This window comes from Erithacus rubecula (genome assembly GCF_903797595.1).
Source record: "Erithacus rubecula genome assembly, chromosome: 14".
Taxonomy (NCBI): domain Eukaryota; kingdom Metazoa; phylum Chordata; class Aves; order Passeriformes; family Muscicapidae; genus Erithacus; species Erithacus rubecula.
The window spans coordinates 14474404-14492155 of NC_136666.1; the positions used below are offsets into that span (position 1 = coordinate 14474404).

At 42.9% G+C, this 17752-nt stretch overlaps 3 protein-coding genes across 4 annotated transcripts in view; all 3 read right to left on the minus strand.

Moving 5' to 3' along the window:
* Window positions 1–1781, minus strand: part of PRTG (protogenin) — a gene marked incomplete at its 3' end in the record, with an annotated part of 71746 nt that extends 69965 nt beyond the window's left edge. The window contains exons 1-2 of the mRNA XM_079318049.1: window positions 1597–1781; window positions 730–1032 (exon numbers count right to left, since the gene is read on the minus strand). Coding sequence (XP_079174175.1) covers window positions 730–1032; window positions 1597–1663 — 370 coding nt within the window. The 5' untranslated portion in view covers window positions 1664–1781. The remainder of the gene's footprint in view (window positions 1–729; window positions 1033–1596) is intronic.
* Window positions 1–17752, minus strand: part of DNAAF4 (dynein axonemal assembly factor 4) — a 227520-nt gene that overhangs the window by 108597 nt on the left and 101171 nt on the right. The window lies entirely within an intron of this gene.
* NEDD4 (NEDD4 E3 ubiquitin protein ligase) overlaps window positions 13198–17752 on the minus strand; it is a 48340-nt gene continuing 43785 nt past the window's right edge. For both annotated transcript variants that reach the window (XM_079317695.1, XM_079317694.1), the window contains 2 exons: window positions 15053–15125; window positions 13198–14975 (listed from right to left, as the gene is read on the minus strand). In XM_079317695.1, the coding sequence (XP_079173821.1) occupies window positions 14873–14975; window positions 15053–15125 (176 nt within the window). In that variant the 3' untranslated portion in view covers window positions 13198–14872. The remainder of the gene's footprint in view (window positions 14976–15052; window positions 15126–17752) is intronic.

Genomic DNA, 17752 nt, shown 5'->3' on the forward strand with positions numbered 1-17752 from the left:
AACACCCGGGGTCAGTCTGTTAAAGCCATAAAGGCACTTAGACACAACTATTTCCTTCACCATTCCCCCAGCAGTAGGGAGTCACTCCAGAAATGCAACTCTCCTTTCCCAGTGGAACCACAAAACCTGAAGGGAGGTTCCAGGGGAGCCAAAAGGGACAGCACTCACATCTGCTTGGCTGAGCATTTGTCAGAAAAGAAAGACCTTACAGTTGCCTAGAAAACCTTTCCCCTCTTTCCTCTCCCAGAGATAAACATCTACATTAATCATTCGACCCAAGATGGCACAACACAACATCAAGCTACTCAACAAGGAATTTCTTTTTCGTTTTTTTCAATCAGATCTTTAGATAACCCTTGTAAGGCTGCTAGAACAGCACTTGGGGAACAAGACCTAGGACTTCTGTGGCCAGCATGACTCCACATCACCACCTGCTCCAGGGACAGGGACTAGTGACACACATAAGCCACCCACACAGGGCACACTGCCCAAGAGTCTCACAGGTGCCTGCACCACTTCTGCCACATCAGGGACTGAAAAGGGGACCCCCAAAAGTTTTTCCCATAATCTTAAAACATTTAAAAATAAATAAAAGTTCTCTAGAATGCTCTATAATTTTGCATTTTATCTTTTCAGGTACACAATCAAAACGATAGGTTGTTCCCTGCTGTTCAGGGAATTGCAATCACAAACTCAGAAACAGGTTAACAAACAGGAGCTGGGACTTACTTGCTAGTGTGAGGTGACTTTTTTGACTGAGAATGGCCCCATATTTGTTCAGAGCTAAGCACTGGTAAAATCCTTCATCAGACAGTTCTCCCTTCTTTCCTTCCACCTCACTGATATACAAGGAGCCATTGGATAAAGTGTAGATCCGCTCATTTTCAGACACTTTGCCTCCATTTTTCAGCCATGTAATAGTTATAGGAGCTTCACCACGGGCTTGGCAGTCTAAAACCACCGGATCCTTCCTCGACACAGTAACGTCCTGAGGCTCTTTCACAAAAAACAGTTCACTAAAGCACCACACTCCTAAGAGAGACAAAAATAAATAAAAAAAAAAAAAAGTGCTTGTAAGGACAGACATGTGAGCAGAGACGTGCAAGTGACCAAGCGCGCTGCGAGTCATCCCGCACAGCACGAGGTGAAGCCATCGCCGCCACACGCTGCGAGCGCTCCCAACTCCGCCAACTCCGCCGAAACTTGCCACTGACTCCAGGCGGGCGAAAGCCCCCGGGCTGGAAAAAGCCAAGGAGGCGAGAAGCCAAGGAGGCGAGAAGCAGCGCCTTCCCCAGGGCCCCGGCGGGACGCGGTGACCCGGGGCGGTCTCACAGGTGCGACCGCTCCGCCCGGCCCGCTCGCTAATTTTACAAGGCTGCCAAAGCAGCCGGAGCGGGGCGCGTCGTAAAAAAGCTGATTTTACAAGGAATCGTTAGCGGAAAGCCCTGGCCAGGGCGCGCACCGCCCCGTCGCGAACAAAGCGCGGAGCCGGCGCCGGTTCCCGCTCCTGCCCGGCCGGTCCCGCGGCGCGGATAAATAAAGCCACGTGCGGCCGCGGCGGGGCCGGACAATGGGGCTCGGGCCGGCCGGACTCACCTGGCAGCGGCAGCAGCAGCAGCGGCAGCAGCGGGAGCGGCAGCGGCCGGCGGCGGAGCGGCGCCATTCAGCGGGACGCGGCTGGCCTGCCCCGCCGGCCGCCCCACACACCGGTCAGCGGCCGAGGGGAGGAGACTGCGCACGGACGGCGCGCCCGTCCCGGCCCTACTCCCTGCATCTCGTCTCCATTGGCCTTTGGGGAGAAGAGGGGCGAGGGGCAGGGCCGGCCGGAGCGCGGAGGGAGGGAGGGAGGGCGGCTGGACGGGGCGGGCCGCGGGGCGGGGGTCGCGGCGGACAATGCGGGGCCGCGGGCTGCGGCTCCATCCGGGCCGGGCAGCACCGGGACCCGAGGGCATTGCCCGAGCCGGGCAGCCCCGGCCGTGGCTCCAGCTGGAGCTGCCGGCCCTGCGGGCTCACGGCACGGCGAGCACCGCCAACACGTGCGTTACCGGAGGGCTGTGCCGAACCGGAGCTCCCCGCGCAGAGACCGAACCGCGGCAGCTGCTGCGCCCCGGAGCCCGCGCAGGTGCAGCGCTGCCCAGGTGTGCCGAGCATCCTCACACCCAGATTAAACTGCCCTCCCACGCGTGGAGACTGACTTGAGGATGGGCATTGATCAAAATAAAAAGCCAATTTTGTTAGTGGTTCTCACTGAGCCCGTGCTACAGGCTATAAAATCAGCTCCAGCTGGCCACGTGGGACAGCGCTGTGCTGTCGAGGATGAGCTGCCCTTCACTTACATCCTCGGAAAACAGCCTTAAGTTTACATATGCCACAAACTAGCTTGCAAAAATGCAACCTCAACAGCACACATGGCTTGAGAATTTATGCTATCAGCACCCTCTGGATAATGCATATGGGAGATACCATCAAATGCTGCAGCTATCACTTAAGCTTTCAGTTCCACCCCTGATTTTTCTCCATGCTTGCAGCCAGCAATTTCTAGTCTCTTTTTTTGTCTGTTCAGATTTCTAAAGTTACCGCGTAGGAAGGCATCTTCTTACTCAGCAGATTTGCCCTATGTTTGCATTCATTGTGAGAGCTGCTGACTTCAGTGACGGGCAAGTTTTTACTGCTTTTTGTTCCTGCCAGCACTGCAAAGCTCACAGAGCAGAGAGCTGGCAGCCAAACCAATCCTTTCTGCTGCATCATCATCAGGACCGGCTACAGCCTGAGTCAGTGACTCCTCTGAAAGTCTTCGGGAGAAAATCAGAACCAAAATGTGATGTAGGTTGGTCTACATAATCTTCCTCACTTGTCAATATACACAAGCAGACTTTTCAGGGAAGATAATTAGGAAATATTTGCTTTACATGCAAATAACTTACCCAAAAAGCATCCATACAGTTTCACAGTCACTTTGCAGAGCAGAACTGCATATGCACTGCTTTGGTGTCCAAACAGGACCAAATACAGCAACAGGATCCACTTGACCCAATATTTTTTTTATTTTCCTCAGTGTTTTAATTTATCTAATCAGAAAAGTGTGAACTATGAAAAAAATCACAAGCAGTTTTGTTTATATTATTTTTGAGCATTCATGACTAAATAGTCATTCTTTCTTGTAAACAAACTTCCATCTGCACCTCATGCTGGCACTGTACTCTTTCCTGCTAAACACTGTTTCATCAGTGTAACTGATTGGAAATTTACTAGAGGAGCTCAGCACACCTAGAAAGAAAAGCACAATTGAGAATATCCAGTAACATTTCTCTGCCAGTTGCCTTGGTCAGTTTGTGGAGTGTCTGGAGCTGTCCCTGGGACATGTAAGGTAATTTCCCTGCAGACCTTGGCACTGTTTCCTGCAGACATGAGCTGTACTGCTCAGCATTGGACACTATCTCACCTCTCCCAGGGGAACACCTCCTTGCCCAATTCACTAGCCTTTTTTGAAGGAGCAGTTGGTCTGAGTTGATCAGGGGACCAAAAAAAGAAAAAAAGGGCAACAGAGAGAGAGCAAGTTTTAGTCCTGTCCTACTTGTGGGCTGATTTACTGTAGCTGTGTCATCTGTGCTCACTGCTGTATTCTGCTGTGATGAGGAAACTGCTTTGCCATCTCCCTGAACTACACTGTGCCAGCAGGAGATTTTGACAAATGCAATGCTTGTCTTAAATGGCTTCACAAAGAAAGTGTTCCCTCTGGAATCCTCTTCATGCCTGTGTCTGGGCAGCTACAAACATCAATATTTTCATTTTCACATTTCTATTTAACAAAATAAGTAATACAATTCCTACTAGAACTAAGCAGTTCAATAGCAAGTATAAACTCTCCCTCTTTAATTTGTCAGGATTCATTATTTTAACACATTTCCCAGTAATTAATTGGGTAAGAGATAGTGCAGACTTGTGATAACATATCTAAATTCATACATAACTGATGAACTCACTGAGCCACAATTTAAGGGCACTGCCAGTTGTAGCTTTCTCAAATACACTGTATTTGTAAATATGCAGCCAATGAACACAATTATCTACTTGGCCAACAATTTCAGAAGCATTATCTTGAGAAAGGCAAAAAAGCAGTCCAGGAGTACAAGATCTTGCCAGCCAACATAAACAAACCTTTGCCTATTTTGCTGCAAGGCAGCAATTTGTCTTCTGTCACCAACACAGACTTTTTTTGCTTGACTCAAGCTGTATTTTTGGTTATCCAAACTTCCCCAGTTTTTGTAGTTCTTTTCACCCATAGAAGCCCTTTTTTGTGTAAGAGCTCTCTTTGAAGTGCTATCAACAGCTGGAACAACAGCATGCTGTCGAGGTTGCTATCTGTAAATAACCTGATTTATTTCATGCTGCATTTCAGCCTCAGCCCTGGCCAGACCAATCTGTATGCTTCCTAGAAAGAAAGACTTTAAAAATCAGATTGACTTAAACAAATCAACATTTTGCTCCATGGGCAGCTGGCAACACATCCAGGACTGCTAAACTGAGCTGGGGCTATAAAATCCAGAATTTTGGTACTATTATGAACCAAAGAGAGGGATTTTCCAAACATGAATGAAATCTCATGATTGTGGTGCCCATACACTTTGTTTAAAGTGTTGCCAGCAACTCAAGACAGTGAACTGATAGCTGGGAGTCTTCCCTGGGATGGAATGTATCAGCCTCAGGAAGAGGAAAGAAGCTGAAAATTTGTTAACTAGACCTTCCCAAAGTGAACTCTGTATTTATGAGATCACTGCCCCAAACCCAGGATGAGAGAATGCAGTTTCTTTCCACATTAGAATAAGATTTTTCTGGTGTTAGAACATTTACATCTCCTTCAGCTTAAACCAGAAACAGTCCTGTTTGGCCTGGTCAGTTTTGCACTAAGCATTTCACCCCTATCTGAGAAAATGAATAGCATCATGTTAGCTCTTTCATCCCTGTGGTCTGGGAAAAAGCTGTCACAGCAGCATGGTGTTTGGCATGGCCACAAATGGCCTGAGCAGGGTTCCCACATGCTGTTGCATCCCACCTGATCTAATGAGCTCAGAAATGGGAAAGTGGTTTTGCCCACATGATCTTTTCTCTTGTTTTGGCTTCATATGGCTGTATTCTAACACTGTGTTCTAACATGGAACAGAAAAGGAGGGGAATGAGCACCTCAGCGTGGGAAACAGGAGAGAACATGGGGAGAGAGCTATTTACAGCAGTTTAAAGTGTCCCCATTGGAATATGTGCCATCACTGTCCTCAATTAGCTGTAGCTCATAAGACATGGTAGTGGGGTCCCAGAGCCCAAATCCATTTTCAAATGGACATATAATCATTATCCTGGTCCCACATAGGCTCAGCCCTTCCCAGCTACCAGTGCCAGGTCCCAGCTCATCCTCCAGCTCTGCTGGGTGTCACTGCTGCTGTGGAAGGAGCTGGAGCTGCAGGCACTGCAGGGCACCAGCAGCTGAGTGTGGCTGCAGCAGGGCAGGAGCTGCAGCCCTGGGAGCTGTGGTAATTACCAGAAACCCATTAATTGCAGGGGAATTACAGCAATTTGCACCAGCCAGCTCTGCCTTCAGACAGAATCCCCAAAGCCCAGCTAAGGGGCTGCCACGACGCTGCACTCCTGGCAGGGTGTCATTAACTCTTCTTCTCAGGGTAGCCCCTTTTGTCCTTCGAGTTCTTGCTCTGAGTGTTTTTGATCTGGTGTCACTGTAAGCATGTTTAGACACTTGCTTGTTTCTCATGCCAAACTCCTGACCCAATTACAACTGTATTCCCAGATTTTAAGTATGTTACACTAAATCTATTAAGACCCACCATTAAAATGTTTACTTTTGGCACATTTGGTCACTGAGTACATTCTTGTTTCATTCTAAACCTGTGTACAGTTATCATCTCCATTGCCTTCTCAGAGGAGATTCACTCCTTCCTTGAGCAGATGGGCAAGCACACTTTGGGCTGAGCCCTTGGGATGCTAATGAACTTTCTCTCCAGGGAGCCTTCCTGTACAGTAAAAGCACATCTTGACAAAGGCATTTTAACACAGATCTCATCTCGTCATTAACAAACAACTTCAAAGCGAAAGCAATAAAATTATTTGCTCTATTAGCATTTTTTCCCCTTCCAGCCACCTTCCAGTGTTTCACCAGCCCAAATCAGTGATGTACCTTTGCCAGGTTGTTTCACAGTGCCCCAGAGGCAGCCTCCAGATGTTCACTCCCACCCTGAAGGCTCATCACACCAGAATAAAAAACAACCCTGCCATGAATTTCAGCAGGAGATGGATGACACCCCAACATCCTCTCCCCTGCTGCCAGAGGCAATCACAGGCAGTTTGGAAGAGCAGCCTCACAGTGATCTGGCAAAATGCATTCTCCTGCTCTCCCATGCCCACTTTCTGCTGCTGGAAGGCCTGACAAATACCTAAGTATTTTTGCTCAGTCAGCCTGCTGTTTCCTACATGCAAGCCACCAGATCTTGTTGGTACTTTTAACAAACCACACAACTACAGAGAAAGGGGCATACCTGATCTCAAATGCTTGCTCTCACGTACAAGCATATGGACTTTCTGGTGTGAAGTTTGGATTTATTACAGCTCCAAGCTCTCTCTTCCAGCTTCATGCCACAGCTGATGCTCCTCTGTTTCAGTGAATTTTTCTGAACACACAGCCTGCCAGAAAATCCTTTCTGTTTTTCAGTAGAGCTTGTTTTCTCCTGGTTAATCTCTAGCCTGGCTCTTAGATGTAGAAACACCAAGGGTTGCAACATGGAGCAGAAGGTATGGCAATATCATGGGACAGCAGCTCAGATCAGCCAAACCACCACAAACATTTGCCAGACCAGGGAAACATTTCTGCCATGCCACATTGGGCTCCCAAAGGAGCTAAAGACCATTTTTACTTCTTCTGAGCTCAGGGGTGCTCAGCACTCCTGGGAGGAAAGTCCTCACCACTTGGGACCAAAGTGACAGCAGACTGGCAACAGCAGCTAGAATTTGCACACTGAAACACACAGAATATAAAGGGTTCATGCATATATAGAAATCACAAGGCACAAATAGCCAGCAAGTGGAGACTCCCATTTTATGGGAGTTGTCCCATAAAATACATTTGCAATGTATATATTTTTTAATTGGCTCAGTATAGTTCCCTCTCTCAACCCTTTCCCCAGTATGGAAACAAACAAAATCCTGGAAATGCTGCAGTACTGTACTCTGATGTTATCTCCCATAAATCAAAGTGTTTAGGCATTGGGTCGATACAATAAGTATCAGACCTAGAATAACTAAACAGAAAGAAAATATCTCCTAGGTTACCCTTTTCTATGTTTGAATCTACAAAGGAATCTCTCAGAGGCAGCTTTTTGTTAGTCTGTCATGCTTATCATGATAACCCACTGTTCTGCAGCTATTTGTTTTGCAACAGGCATGAAATATGGTCTCCTTTCATCCCTATATAAGTTACCTTCATTCTGCTGTTACAACAGGAAACAGGCAAATTATTTCTTCCTCTTCTCCTTTATATGTTTGCAACGATAAAACAAATATTAGAAATAAATTAAAAACAAGGCAAGTCAGAGGCTAGCTGAGCCATTTGAACATACTGCTGAATATACTGTGCTACAGATGCCTATTTATTTTTGCTGTGAAAGATTGCCTTTCCTTTGTCTTTGCATTCTCAGCACGTTAACAAGGCGGTCTCTCCTCTTATCTACAATTTATCCCAAGGAACTATTAAAAAGAAGGATTGGAGAAGGCTTCCTGCTGCTCTTGTCCCATTTCATCTCACAGACATAAGGAATTGCTGGTCAGGGAGAGGCCACTTGGCCAAAGCAGGCTGTGCCCCGTCGGTTTATCTTGGTGCTGCCAGCGCTGCGCTGCCCTGTCACGGGAGAGCGATCGCCTCTCAGGAGTGTGAAGATAAACAGATTTGAAGCCTTCAAGGCATGTTCCCAGCACCTCCTCCCCCTCACATGCACACAGAGGCTTGGCCTGCAAATGCCCCTGTGCACAAGGGGGCTTCAGGGATGGAGGCTGAGATGTTTTTGAAGGGCCACACGGAGCTGTGACCTGCACCAAAGCGGCTTTACCAAGACTTTGGGCTGACCCGCTAAAGGCAACACCCTGGTGCAAGGAGGAGCTAAGGGGGGTGAACTGAGGGGAGCCAAAAGCTGGGCACTGCTGGGCTGGTTTCTTCTGATGCCCAAATTGCTGCCTCCATCAGCTGCACTTGCTGGGATTTTATCTCAGCTGGGCTGTAGGAGTCATATGGGGGCCTGTGGAGATCTCTCTTCTCTGGAAGAACTGTCTGCCCAGTGCTGGACAAGAGATGAAGGCTGGGGACACAGCTGGATCACAGTGCCCTGCATGGCCCCAGGGACTGTGGGGAAACCAAGCAGCCCACACCAATTCCTCCTTCCCTGCATTGGTACTAACCTGGCTTAGGTCTCCCCCTGGTCTCTGCCCAGGCACAGCAGAGCAGGAGGAGATCAGAAGCTCTGCTGGAAGCACATCCACAGGTGCCCTCAGTTTAGTGCAAATAGCACCTGCCAACCCAGCATAGGCACTGCCAGCTGCAAAGAGGGTGTGTGCCCAAGCAAGGAACCAAGAGAACTAGTCCTGATGGAAATAACTCGAGGGGCAAATTACAGTTTGGGGGTTTTTTTGCTTTGCTGGAATTAATTCCCTGGTTCAATTTAGTGTGTGGCATACATAGGTATGGCTGCATAATGCATCAGGAGAGAAACCAGCAGTTAAAGCTGCTCATAGTTAACTGTGCTGCTATCCAGCTCTTTGTGCTGCTAATCATTAGTCCAGGATTATGTCTGCTAAATGCCAAATAACATTTTGCTGTCAGTTGTGTTCAGATACCTCTGTAAGATGTACAGATGCTGGCACACGATGGAACTTGTTTAAATAATACACATATGGAACACATGCCAAAATGTTTGTGCTAAGTAAGTAGGGGAAAAATGTATGTGTGCCATGTGTGTGGGGTGGTTATGACAAGTTAGGGAGTAAACCTGGTCTAATGTGCTCAGCTGAGGAGCAGGACACTGCAGGACACTGGGTCCTATCTGGAGCAACTGGGACCACCCCTGGCAGCCTCAGCAAGCTGCAGCACCCAAAGCACGATGAGCAAACCTTCACCAGACAGCAGCCCTCCAAATCCTGCAGGTTTGCAAACTCCTGCTGGCTGCAGGAGGAGCCTGCCCCGTTAACACCCCAGTGATCCTGGAGCCCACGCCCCAGCACAGCCCAGCCCTGCAGCAGCTGCAGCCCCACACCGACACATTGAGCTGTTTCAATTAGATACAGCACGATCAGCATTAATTTATTTCTCCAGTGAGAGATCAACTGATCCATGCTGTTTGCACCTTAAGAGTGAATTAAATAGCTGGACCTTTTCCAGTGACCAAATTGCTGTTCATTTTTCAAACTCAGGTCTATGTAAGCATGCAAAATTTCAACTTCACCTCTTATCTTTACAAAAGAAATGCAGACATTTATATAAATGAAAATCTGATCTTAGAAAGGATTACAGTCAGGCTCCAAATTCTCAGTGTAGAGAATAGCAAAATGAATTAATTTGCAAAATAAAAATTTTTAGCTACATGTTAATAGAGCTCAATTATATTATACTGGATGAAGCAGCACCTCACATTTTGATAGTTAACCTTTAATTACACTAGGAAAAACACTTCTAACAATCTCATAAAACACAAAGAATTAATTTTTACTAACCTGTGAAATAATTATTCTGTGAGTCTTCAGCACAGGATGCCTATAACTACTGGACTGAGACTCAAAATAGGAATGAACAGCTTCTCAGTCTCCTGGTTTTGGGCTCATTTCTGTAGGTCTACATAGAAAAGCAGGCATTTATTTAAAACTCTACATTGCAGCAAGCAATAGTGCATGAACAGCTAATTAGGAATAAATCTATTAAGGATGGACAACTAATTTCTGGAAAGCAATACATAGAATGGGGGGGGCTCATAACTCCATCAAACACTTTCTGAAACTGAATTTATTATGAAGTTATCATAACTAGAAAATAATGTGTTGTAGCTGTTCACAGTAAAATATATTCACATTAACCACAGCTGCAGCTAGAGAGTAATTTCTGATATCTTCTATAGAGAAATTCCTTTACTTGGGCAAAGGAAGAAAGCAGATTTTCCAGACAAAGGGATGGCATGACATGGCCTAGCCAGGGTAACTTCTATTAAAGTGGCATAGTTTGTCATATCTGACAACCCACTGAAGAAAGTTATCACTAGTTAAGGGCCTGACCCTGCATTCCTTAAGCAGACAAAAATCCCTTTGAAGTCAATGAAGCATCCTGCTCAGATAACTATATCAAGATTTGGCAATTAATGAAAACTTCTAATTTCTTAAGTAGATTATAAAAGGTTTTCCCTGAAAAACAGCTATTACATGTTGCTCACAGCAACTCCTTCACAGTGTGAGTTTGCTTCCAGCAGCTCTTGCAGCACAGGAACTGTTTTTCACTAACCAGGAATTAACCAAAAGTCAAACTCACATTGTTTTCTATTTGCATTGATCTGCCTTAAGTGTTCTTCTCTAGCTGATGTCTAGTTGAAGGTTTTGACAGCTTTGCATTCAAAAGGTCAGTAAGGAGTCCTCGGGGCAATTTGATTTAAACCTTTAGCATTTTGCATACTGCCAAGCAGCAGTGCATAGAAGGAAGTGTATTCCCAGCCCTTAAAACAAAACACCAATCAGAAATATTTCAGCTTAGAGAAAATATCAAAAAAGCTAACAAACAATTATGAAAACATTTGCCATTAAATCGAACTCAAAATGGGTTAAGAAAACAAATTGTAATGTACATTTTTAGACTGTGGTTTATTTCAACAGGAAGTTTTACATTCTGTCCCATTTGGGAAGCCTGCCTTATCTGTCTTTCCTCAAGAGGCAGGCTCACTTACTTAATGTCTGTTTAGGTTCTCCAAGCTGCTTGGCCTTCCCCCCCCTCCCCAAAATCCTAAGCCTCTCTCTGGGATGAGAACCTGAAACCTACAATGCAAAATTTGTTTGAAGTCTCATTAAGCAAGAAACCTCAAATTAAGGACAGCTCAGCAAAACAAAACATTTTTCTACAGAATCACGTGGACATGAACCAAGCATTACATGGAAGTTCTCACAAAGGGGATAATGAGGGAGTTGTTTGTATTCTGATTAGCGTGCTAATGATATATGTTCCACAGAGAAAAAGCAATTAAGTCTCCACTTCAAAGAAAAATGATTTAGTGCAAGAGCACCAAAGCTTGTGCTTACATCTCCTACTGATTCTGTGATGCTGCAGAGCAAAATGGCAGCTGTTAAATGCTTAATTCACATTTATAACCATGGAAGATGGTAGGTGTGGGTTGTATTTTAAATGAATAGACATTACAAAAACAGGCTTCTAAGTCACCAGAGGTATGGATCCTTGGTGGTGGCCAGACTGTAGATGAGTTCCTCTCAGTTCACAGCATAAGAGCTGCACACTGAGTCTTTTAATAGTTGATCAGAAAGCTGAGATAGTAAAATAAACTGCCTGATAAAAAGCAGAATTGCATAGAAAAATATCATAAAACCCTATGTAAAGAACTCGAGCACCACAACAAACTAATTAATGAGAAACAGAAAGGAAAACATAAAAACATACAGCAGGAAAAATGACAGACAGAAGAGTCTGATCTCCTAATGGCTGACATCATTTTAGACCACACAAGAAATTAGTAAAATGAAGACAATATTTAAAAGCACACATACTCAGTATTAAGTATTATATGTTTTAGCATGTTACCATTTCCATGATGCAATTCCCACCCTAGGAAATTGATGAGTAGCATGTACTTGGCAAGTAATGCTGAAATTGCACCGAAAAAAAAAAGGAAATCTGTGCTGATCCAGGACACACGTTCCACACTGACAGTATCCCAGAGGCAGCTGTGGATTTCAGGGACAGGTGTGCAGATTTTTATAAAGAAATCATCAATTAATGAAAAAGCACCAAACTGTGTCATGGATCTACAGAACAAATCAAGTGTCAAGGCACTAGATAGCTTACAAAATAAGTGTATGTGTGAAATAATAAGGCTAGAGGGAGAGAAACAGGACAAAGAAGAAAAAGTTGTTTGCACTCATGTATTTCACCCAGGTTTGATGCATTAATCCTAGTTTCAAATAACAAAAAACAAAAAACTTTGATATGCTACAGATTTTTGTGATTTTTTAATAGTAATTAAAAGGAATTTAAGTCTTGTGTCCTTCAAATTGAATAAGTGAAGACTCAGTGGCACTTTCTATAGAAATTAGTGTTAACTTCCTCTAAACCCACAGTTCTACCTCAGGATGCAGCCAGAATGCTGAAGAATCATCTGCACCACTTGGAGAAGTGAGAGATTTGATACAAGTAACACTCAGCCTAAAATCCTCTCTGCTGGGAGAAATTCATTTTGAAGGGAAAACCCCACAGCATCCACTGCCCCAAACCTCCAAATGAGTGTTGGATGTGTCTTGTTCATGCCTAATGCCTCATTTCCCTACCACCAGGCTGCAGAGCTGTTACACAGACAGAACCTTCAGAGTAAAGGGGCAATTTTAAAGTTTTCACTGCAAGTCTTTGTGGAGTTTAATCTATAAACTTACCTTTTGTATGCTAAATAAATTCCGTTCTTCAAAAGCATCATAACTGTTTATTCAGAAACATCCTTCACTGTAATAATTAACACACAAATAAACACCACCAGCAGCCTCATTAAACATGCAACAGAAATAATGTAATTCCCAGGGAAGTTTAGCCCCTGGAAAGTTTCCAGAGGTTTCACACCCCCCCAACACATCTAAGCCCTACTGATCCCACAGCCACTCCCAGCCCAACCAGGAGCCCAAATCCTGCTCAGTGCCCTTGTTGAGGGGCCTCCTCACAGCCTCTGTAGGCTGGCCAGGCACTGGAGGCTGACACTGACCCACAGCTTCTATAAAAACACAATGGGCACTTTTCCAAGGCTGCATGTCTCAGGAACAGCACTGCTGCATCTTCACAGCTCTGCAAAAGTAGCAGCATCTTGTGGAACTACTACTGTGGCCTACCAAGAAATATCAAAATTACTCAATTCTTGCTATTTCAAGATGACTGATTTGCACTTCAAAGAACTGAATCACAACTTATTAGAATAAACTTTTATTTACTGCTCTCAGGATCCTTATTTTATACTTTAAAGTATGCAACAAAACCTGCTACATTCAAATCTATACAGATTTACTGATATATCATTCACATTTTACAAAACTGCATATAGATTTGGGAAATTTGTATAAGTTACCTTTATTTACATGTAATACTCTCAGTCCTAATGACCTAGTCAAAAGATAAAACAAAGTGGGATTTTAAATATCCCTTAAGACCCATTAACATTTGTTACATAATTTACATATCTTCAGAGATACATGTGCTACACTTCCTTCTTGCATATTTATAAAGACTGTGGCTAAACAGAAATTTGCTGGCCAAAGCTAGGTACTGTCATTTCCTCAGATCATATTGGTAATAAAATGTTAAAATTTGAGCAAGCCAGGTATACAAACCAATTTTTTTTCTTTCAGAACCAAATTGATAATTATTTCAACCAGCACTTGCTCAAAAAAAGTGTTACCATTAATACAAAAAATACCCACATTTACAAAAGAAATCAAACTAATATTTATATATGACAAGTTGATCTACAATAAATTGCACATTGTTGGTTATGACTTTGGTTATACTGTATTAACAAATTTGGTTTCTAGACTAACACTGGAGGAAAAAATACAAAAATGCAGCTGTAGAAACTAGCAACCTGTAAACATATCACAGAACCAAATTCTGCACCTGATCACATGTGCATAACCTCCTTGCAGTTCAGAGGGGTTTGCACATAACAGACTGCTGAATTTGGCCCAGAAAACCCTGTAAACATGTTCTTTATTGTTATGTAGTGCAATACTGCAAGAATGGATAATAAAGGCCTCTAACTATCAGTAAATACTGAGTGATATCATACAAATTTCACTTTAAGATTGATTTGTTGCAAAAGGCTGAATTGAAAATATTATCGTTCAACTACAAATTTATCAAAAGAAGTGATGAACACTCAATAAATCAACATCAGTATACAAATTCAAACAAAAAACTGATACAATTTCTCATTAAAACTCAGAATTATGCTGCTTATCTGTTTTGTATAAAAATCTTGGGTTTGTTACACTGTTTTAGCAAAAGCAAGTTAGAAACAGAAGTCTAACAACTGTGTCAGGAAGTCAGTGTTCTGCAAACAAATGTTTTCCAATGTTTTATCTAATATGCTGAATTATAAGGTGCTTTGAGCAGATCCATTGCAAAGAGCCTGAAGCAGCACAGATTATGATACTGTAATACATGAAGTTTGTTGGGTTTTTTTTAAAACAGTTTAACAATTTCAGTTGTTCCTCTTAAAGCAGCAAATCGAATTTAAATCCTCTGCAAAGATTTCTTCCCAGCTTTACTTCAGTAGTTTACTGCAGGACAGTTTCAAATATTGTACAAGAGGCAACTGCTAAAAACATTTTAGATTTTGACTTACTTGGCACTGGGTGATCCAATGTGTATACTGCATGTTTTAGCAAATACACAAAACTATGGAAATGACAAAATACATTTTTAAAAGTTAGTGATTTTTAATACTTAATTATTTTACATATGATACTATGAAGATTCAATAGCCATGTGACTAAACATAATGGTAGTCCCTGGAAAATTCAAACTTGTTTGTAAACCCTTAAAATGAAATTGCAGCACTGGACCAACATAATTTATGTCTGTCTCTTAATCAACCCCATCAAAACCCTGAGTGTTTTCAATCGCTAGAAGAAGTTTATCCCATAAATCTTCAAATGAGTCATATGGAGGCAAATCCAAGCGATTAAAGCTGAAAAACAGATGAAAACTCTTAAGTATTTTATCACTTTTACTAGAGGTCATAATTTATCTGAATTAAATACTCACCAGGTATGAGCTCTTGGCAGTTTTTCAGGGGTACCCCACTGTTCAACTGTGAACAACTGTGGTCCATTTGAACCTGAAGAAAAGAACACATAAATTTTCACCCTATTATGAAATTCTTTTATAATCAGATTCAAACTATGACATCTTTGGGAGTTTTGTAATCCAGTTCTGACATTAGGAGCTATCTATATAAATAAAATACATAGGCAGTAATAGTCAATAATCCCATGTCACTTGTATTTTAATTATTTCCTACAATACCTCAGTTTCAAATGACTTTTACACCTTAAGCTCAGAAACCTAAGATCTAAATGTACATGCATAGCAGCTGGCATTAAAGTTTTCTGGACAAGACAATTTTATACTGTTTTAAATGTTGCATGCAAAAACTTGTACACATTTATCACCATATGCCAAGTTTTATAATCCAGTAGAAAGTAGTTATTATATATACAGTGAAGTAAAAAGTAGCATATTGTAAAATAGTATATTGCATATATAGTAAATGTCCACCTTTACCTATACAACAACAAAGGAGAGTTACTGAGAACTTTTGGAAACATGACAATCATATATGTACTCCCAGGATTTTCTTATGCACCTAAGAACATTTTTAGCTAGCAAGGGCAGCCCCAGCTCTCTCTATCCTCTATCTTACAGCATCTCATGTCTCAAAGTTTTTTGGATTTCATTGATTTTTATCTTCTTTTTGCTAGGATTGGGATGGATTTAGCAAGATGGTATTTCTTGTTTGGACTCAGATGTTTATTAGTTCTTATTTATTTTCCAGTTTCACAAACCATGAGTTCTACAATACTTCAAGTTAACAAACTGAAAATGGAGGAGTATCTCTTTTTTTTTACAAGGCCTTTTAAGGATAAGCTGTCCAATTAAGAAATGGCACCTAAATTATTTTTACTCTTAATTCAATAACCAATCACCTGTAGCCTGCAATGTGGACTTTTTTATCCAATCATACAGTATTGCCCAAACCCATGAAGAAGATGCAGAAGGACTAGCCTCCACCCTAAAACTTCCCTCTTGCTTTATATATATTACCTATATTCTAAAACCTTAAACTAAGTTTGTCACCACGTGATATTACACACTTCTATTCAAACTACACAATTCCAGTTTTATAATTTAATTTTGGAAGCCTTCTCCACGGCCTCAGGTAAAATACAGTACTCTTCTGGAGGTCAGTACCTGTCTGCACAGAAAGTCTAAAATTCTCAATTACCAGGGTTCCAACATGACCTCTCAATTCTCATGAAGTAGATGCAAAAGTGCATTTTTTAACTGTTTCCTTAAGCTGGGAGAAGACTGTGCAGTTAAAAAAAAAGACAAAAAAATCCCCTGTCTTGTCAGAGAGTGTCTGTTCAGTGTGCCAGTGCTGCAGCAAGGGTGGGTTTGCACCTGGCCTGGGAACACTGGAGTTGGAGCAGCAGAAACTCCTGGCTGTGCCACAAGAGGGAGATCTCTGCCAGGAAGCTGTTCCAGGGCTGCAGAGCAGGCAAGGGAAGGGAACAGCCCAGCAGCAGCACAAAATGCTGAAACACCACTACAGCTCTTTCAACACAAGGTACAGGAAATAAAATTGTTACCAGGGTTTAGTAAGGATGGCATGCTGGTCACAGTAAAGCAGAAATAACTGTATGAGAAACAAACAAAGCACTGTGCAGGACAACTGCTAGTTGAATTTTTCATTAACCAGTGAGTGAATGCAACTACAGAAGACTGCCCAAGGATATCCTAATCCCTGGGCAGAAGGAAGCCAAAAACTTCACCAGTTTCTTTCCCTGTATCAATTCTTAGTTCTATCTCAAGCAGTGTTCTTAGACAAATAAGCAGAGCTCCTGAGGCAGCAAACTCCTGACTGGGCTCCCTGTGATGAGCATGTGCTGTAACACTGACAATGTCAAGGCTCAGGAGCAGCAGCAGACACATGGCTAAGCCTGATGTGCACACTGTTCTTCCCACTGGAGCTCAACTCATTTACTGATGGAACAGAAAAAAACAAACCAAATATGTACAATGGAAGACATGGAAAATTGGGAAGACATGATGGGTGAAGTTAAGCTATTCAGTCAATTGCACAGCTTCTCAAGCACTTTTAGCCTTAATAAAGTCATCTAGCAGAAAACATAATAGCTGATGGCAGCTGAGAACAGACTTCCCCTAAGCCAAGCATCCCCACCCTTTGTGGGTTGCTCTATCTGCTTGCCTGCAGTCTGCCCACAGTGGCTTTTCTGACTTGGCTATTGAAACTGGCTCCCTGCTGTCCTCTGCCTGTTTCAGTCTCTGTGTTGTAAGTTCAGCACTTTTCTTCTGACTTTCTGTTTAACTCGTGACATTTCAGTGGTCCCCTTTGGAGTATATCCTTACAAACAACAGCATCTGTACAACCCTGCCTTGTGAGCAGATAAAAGCACTTGTGGAACTGAAGTTAACTGCTGATGCCAGCATGTCTTTGTAATCAGATCTTGGATAACTGAGAATTTTCTTCAAGCTCAATCATGTGTTAAACAGGGATTTTTGCAGCTCCTGAGGACTTTAAAAATCCACATTCATTTGAGGACTTCTATACATTTAAAAACTTCCAAAACCAGAATTAAAACAGCACGTTCCTATATAGAGCATGGGAAACGTGATATAAGTGACTCTTCTCTTTGTTTCTTATAACTGCCAGTTCATACTCAA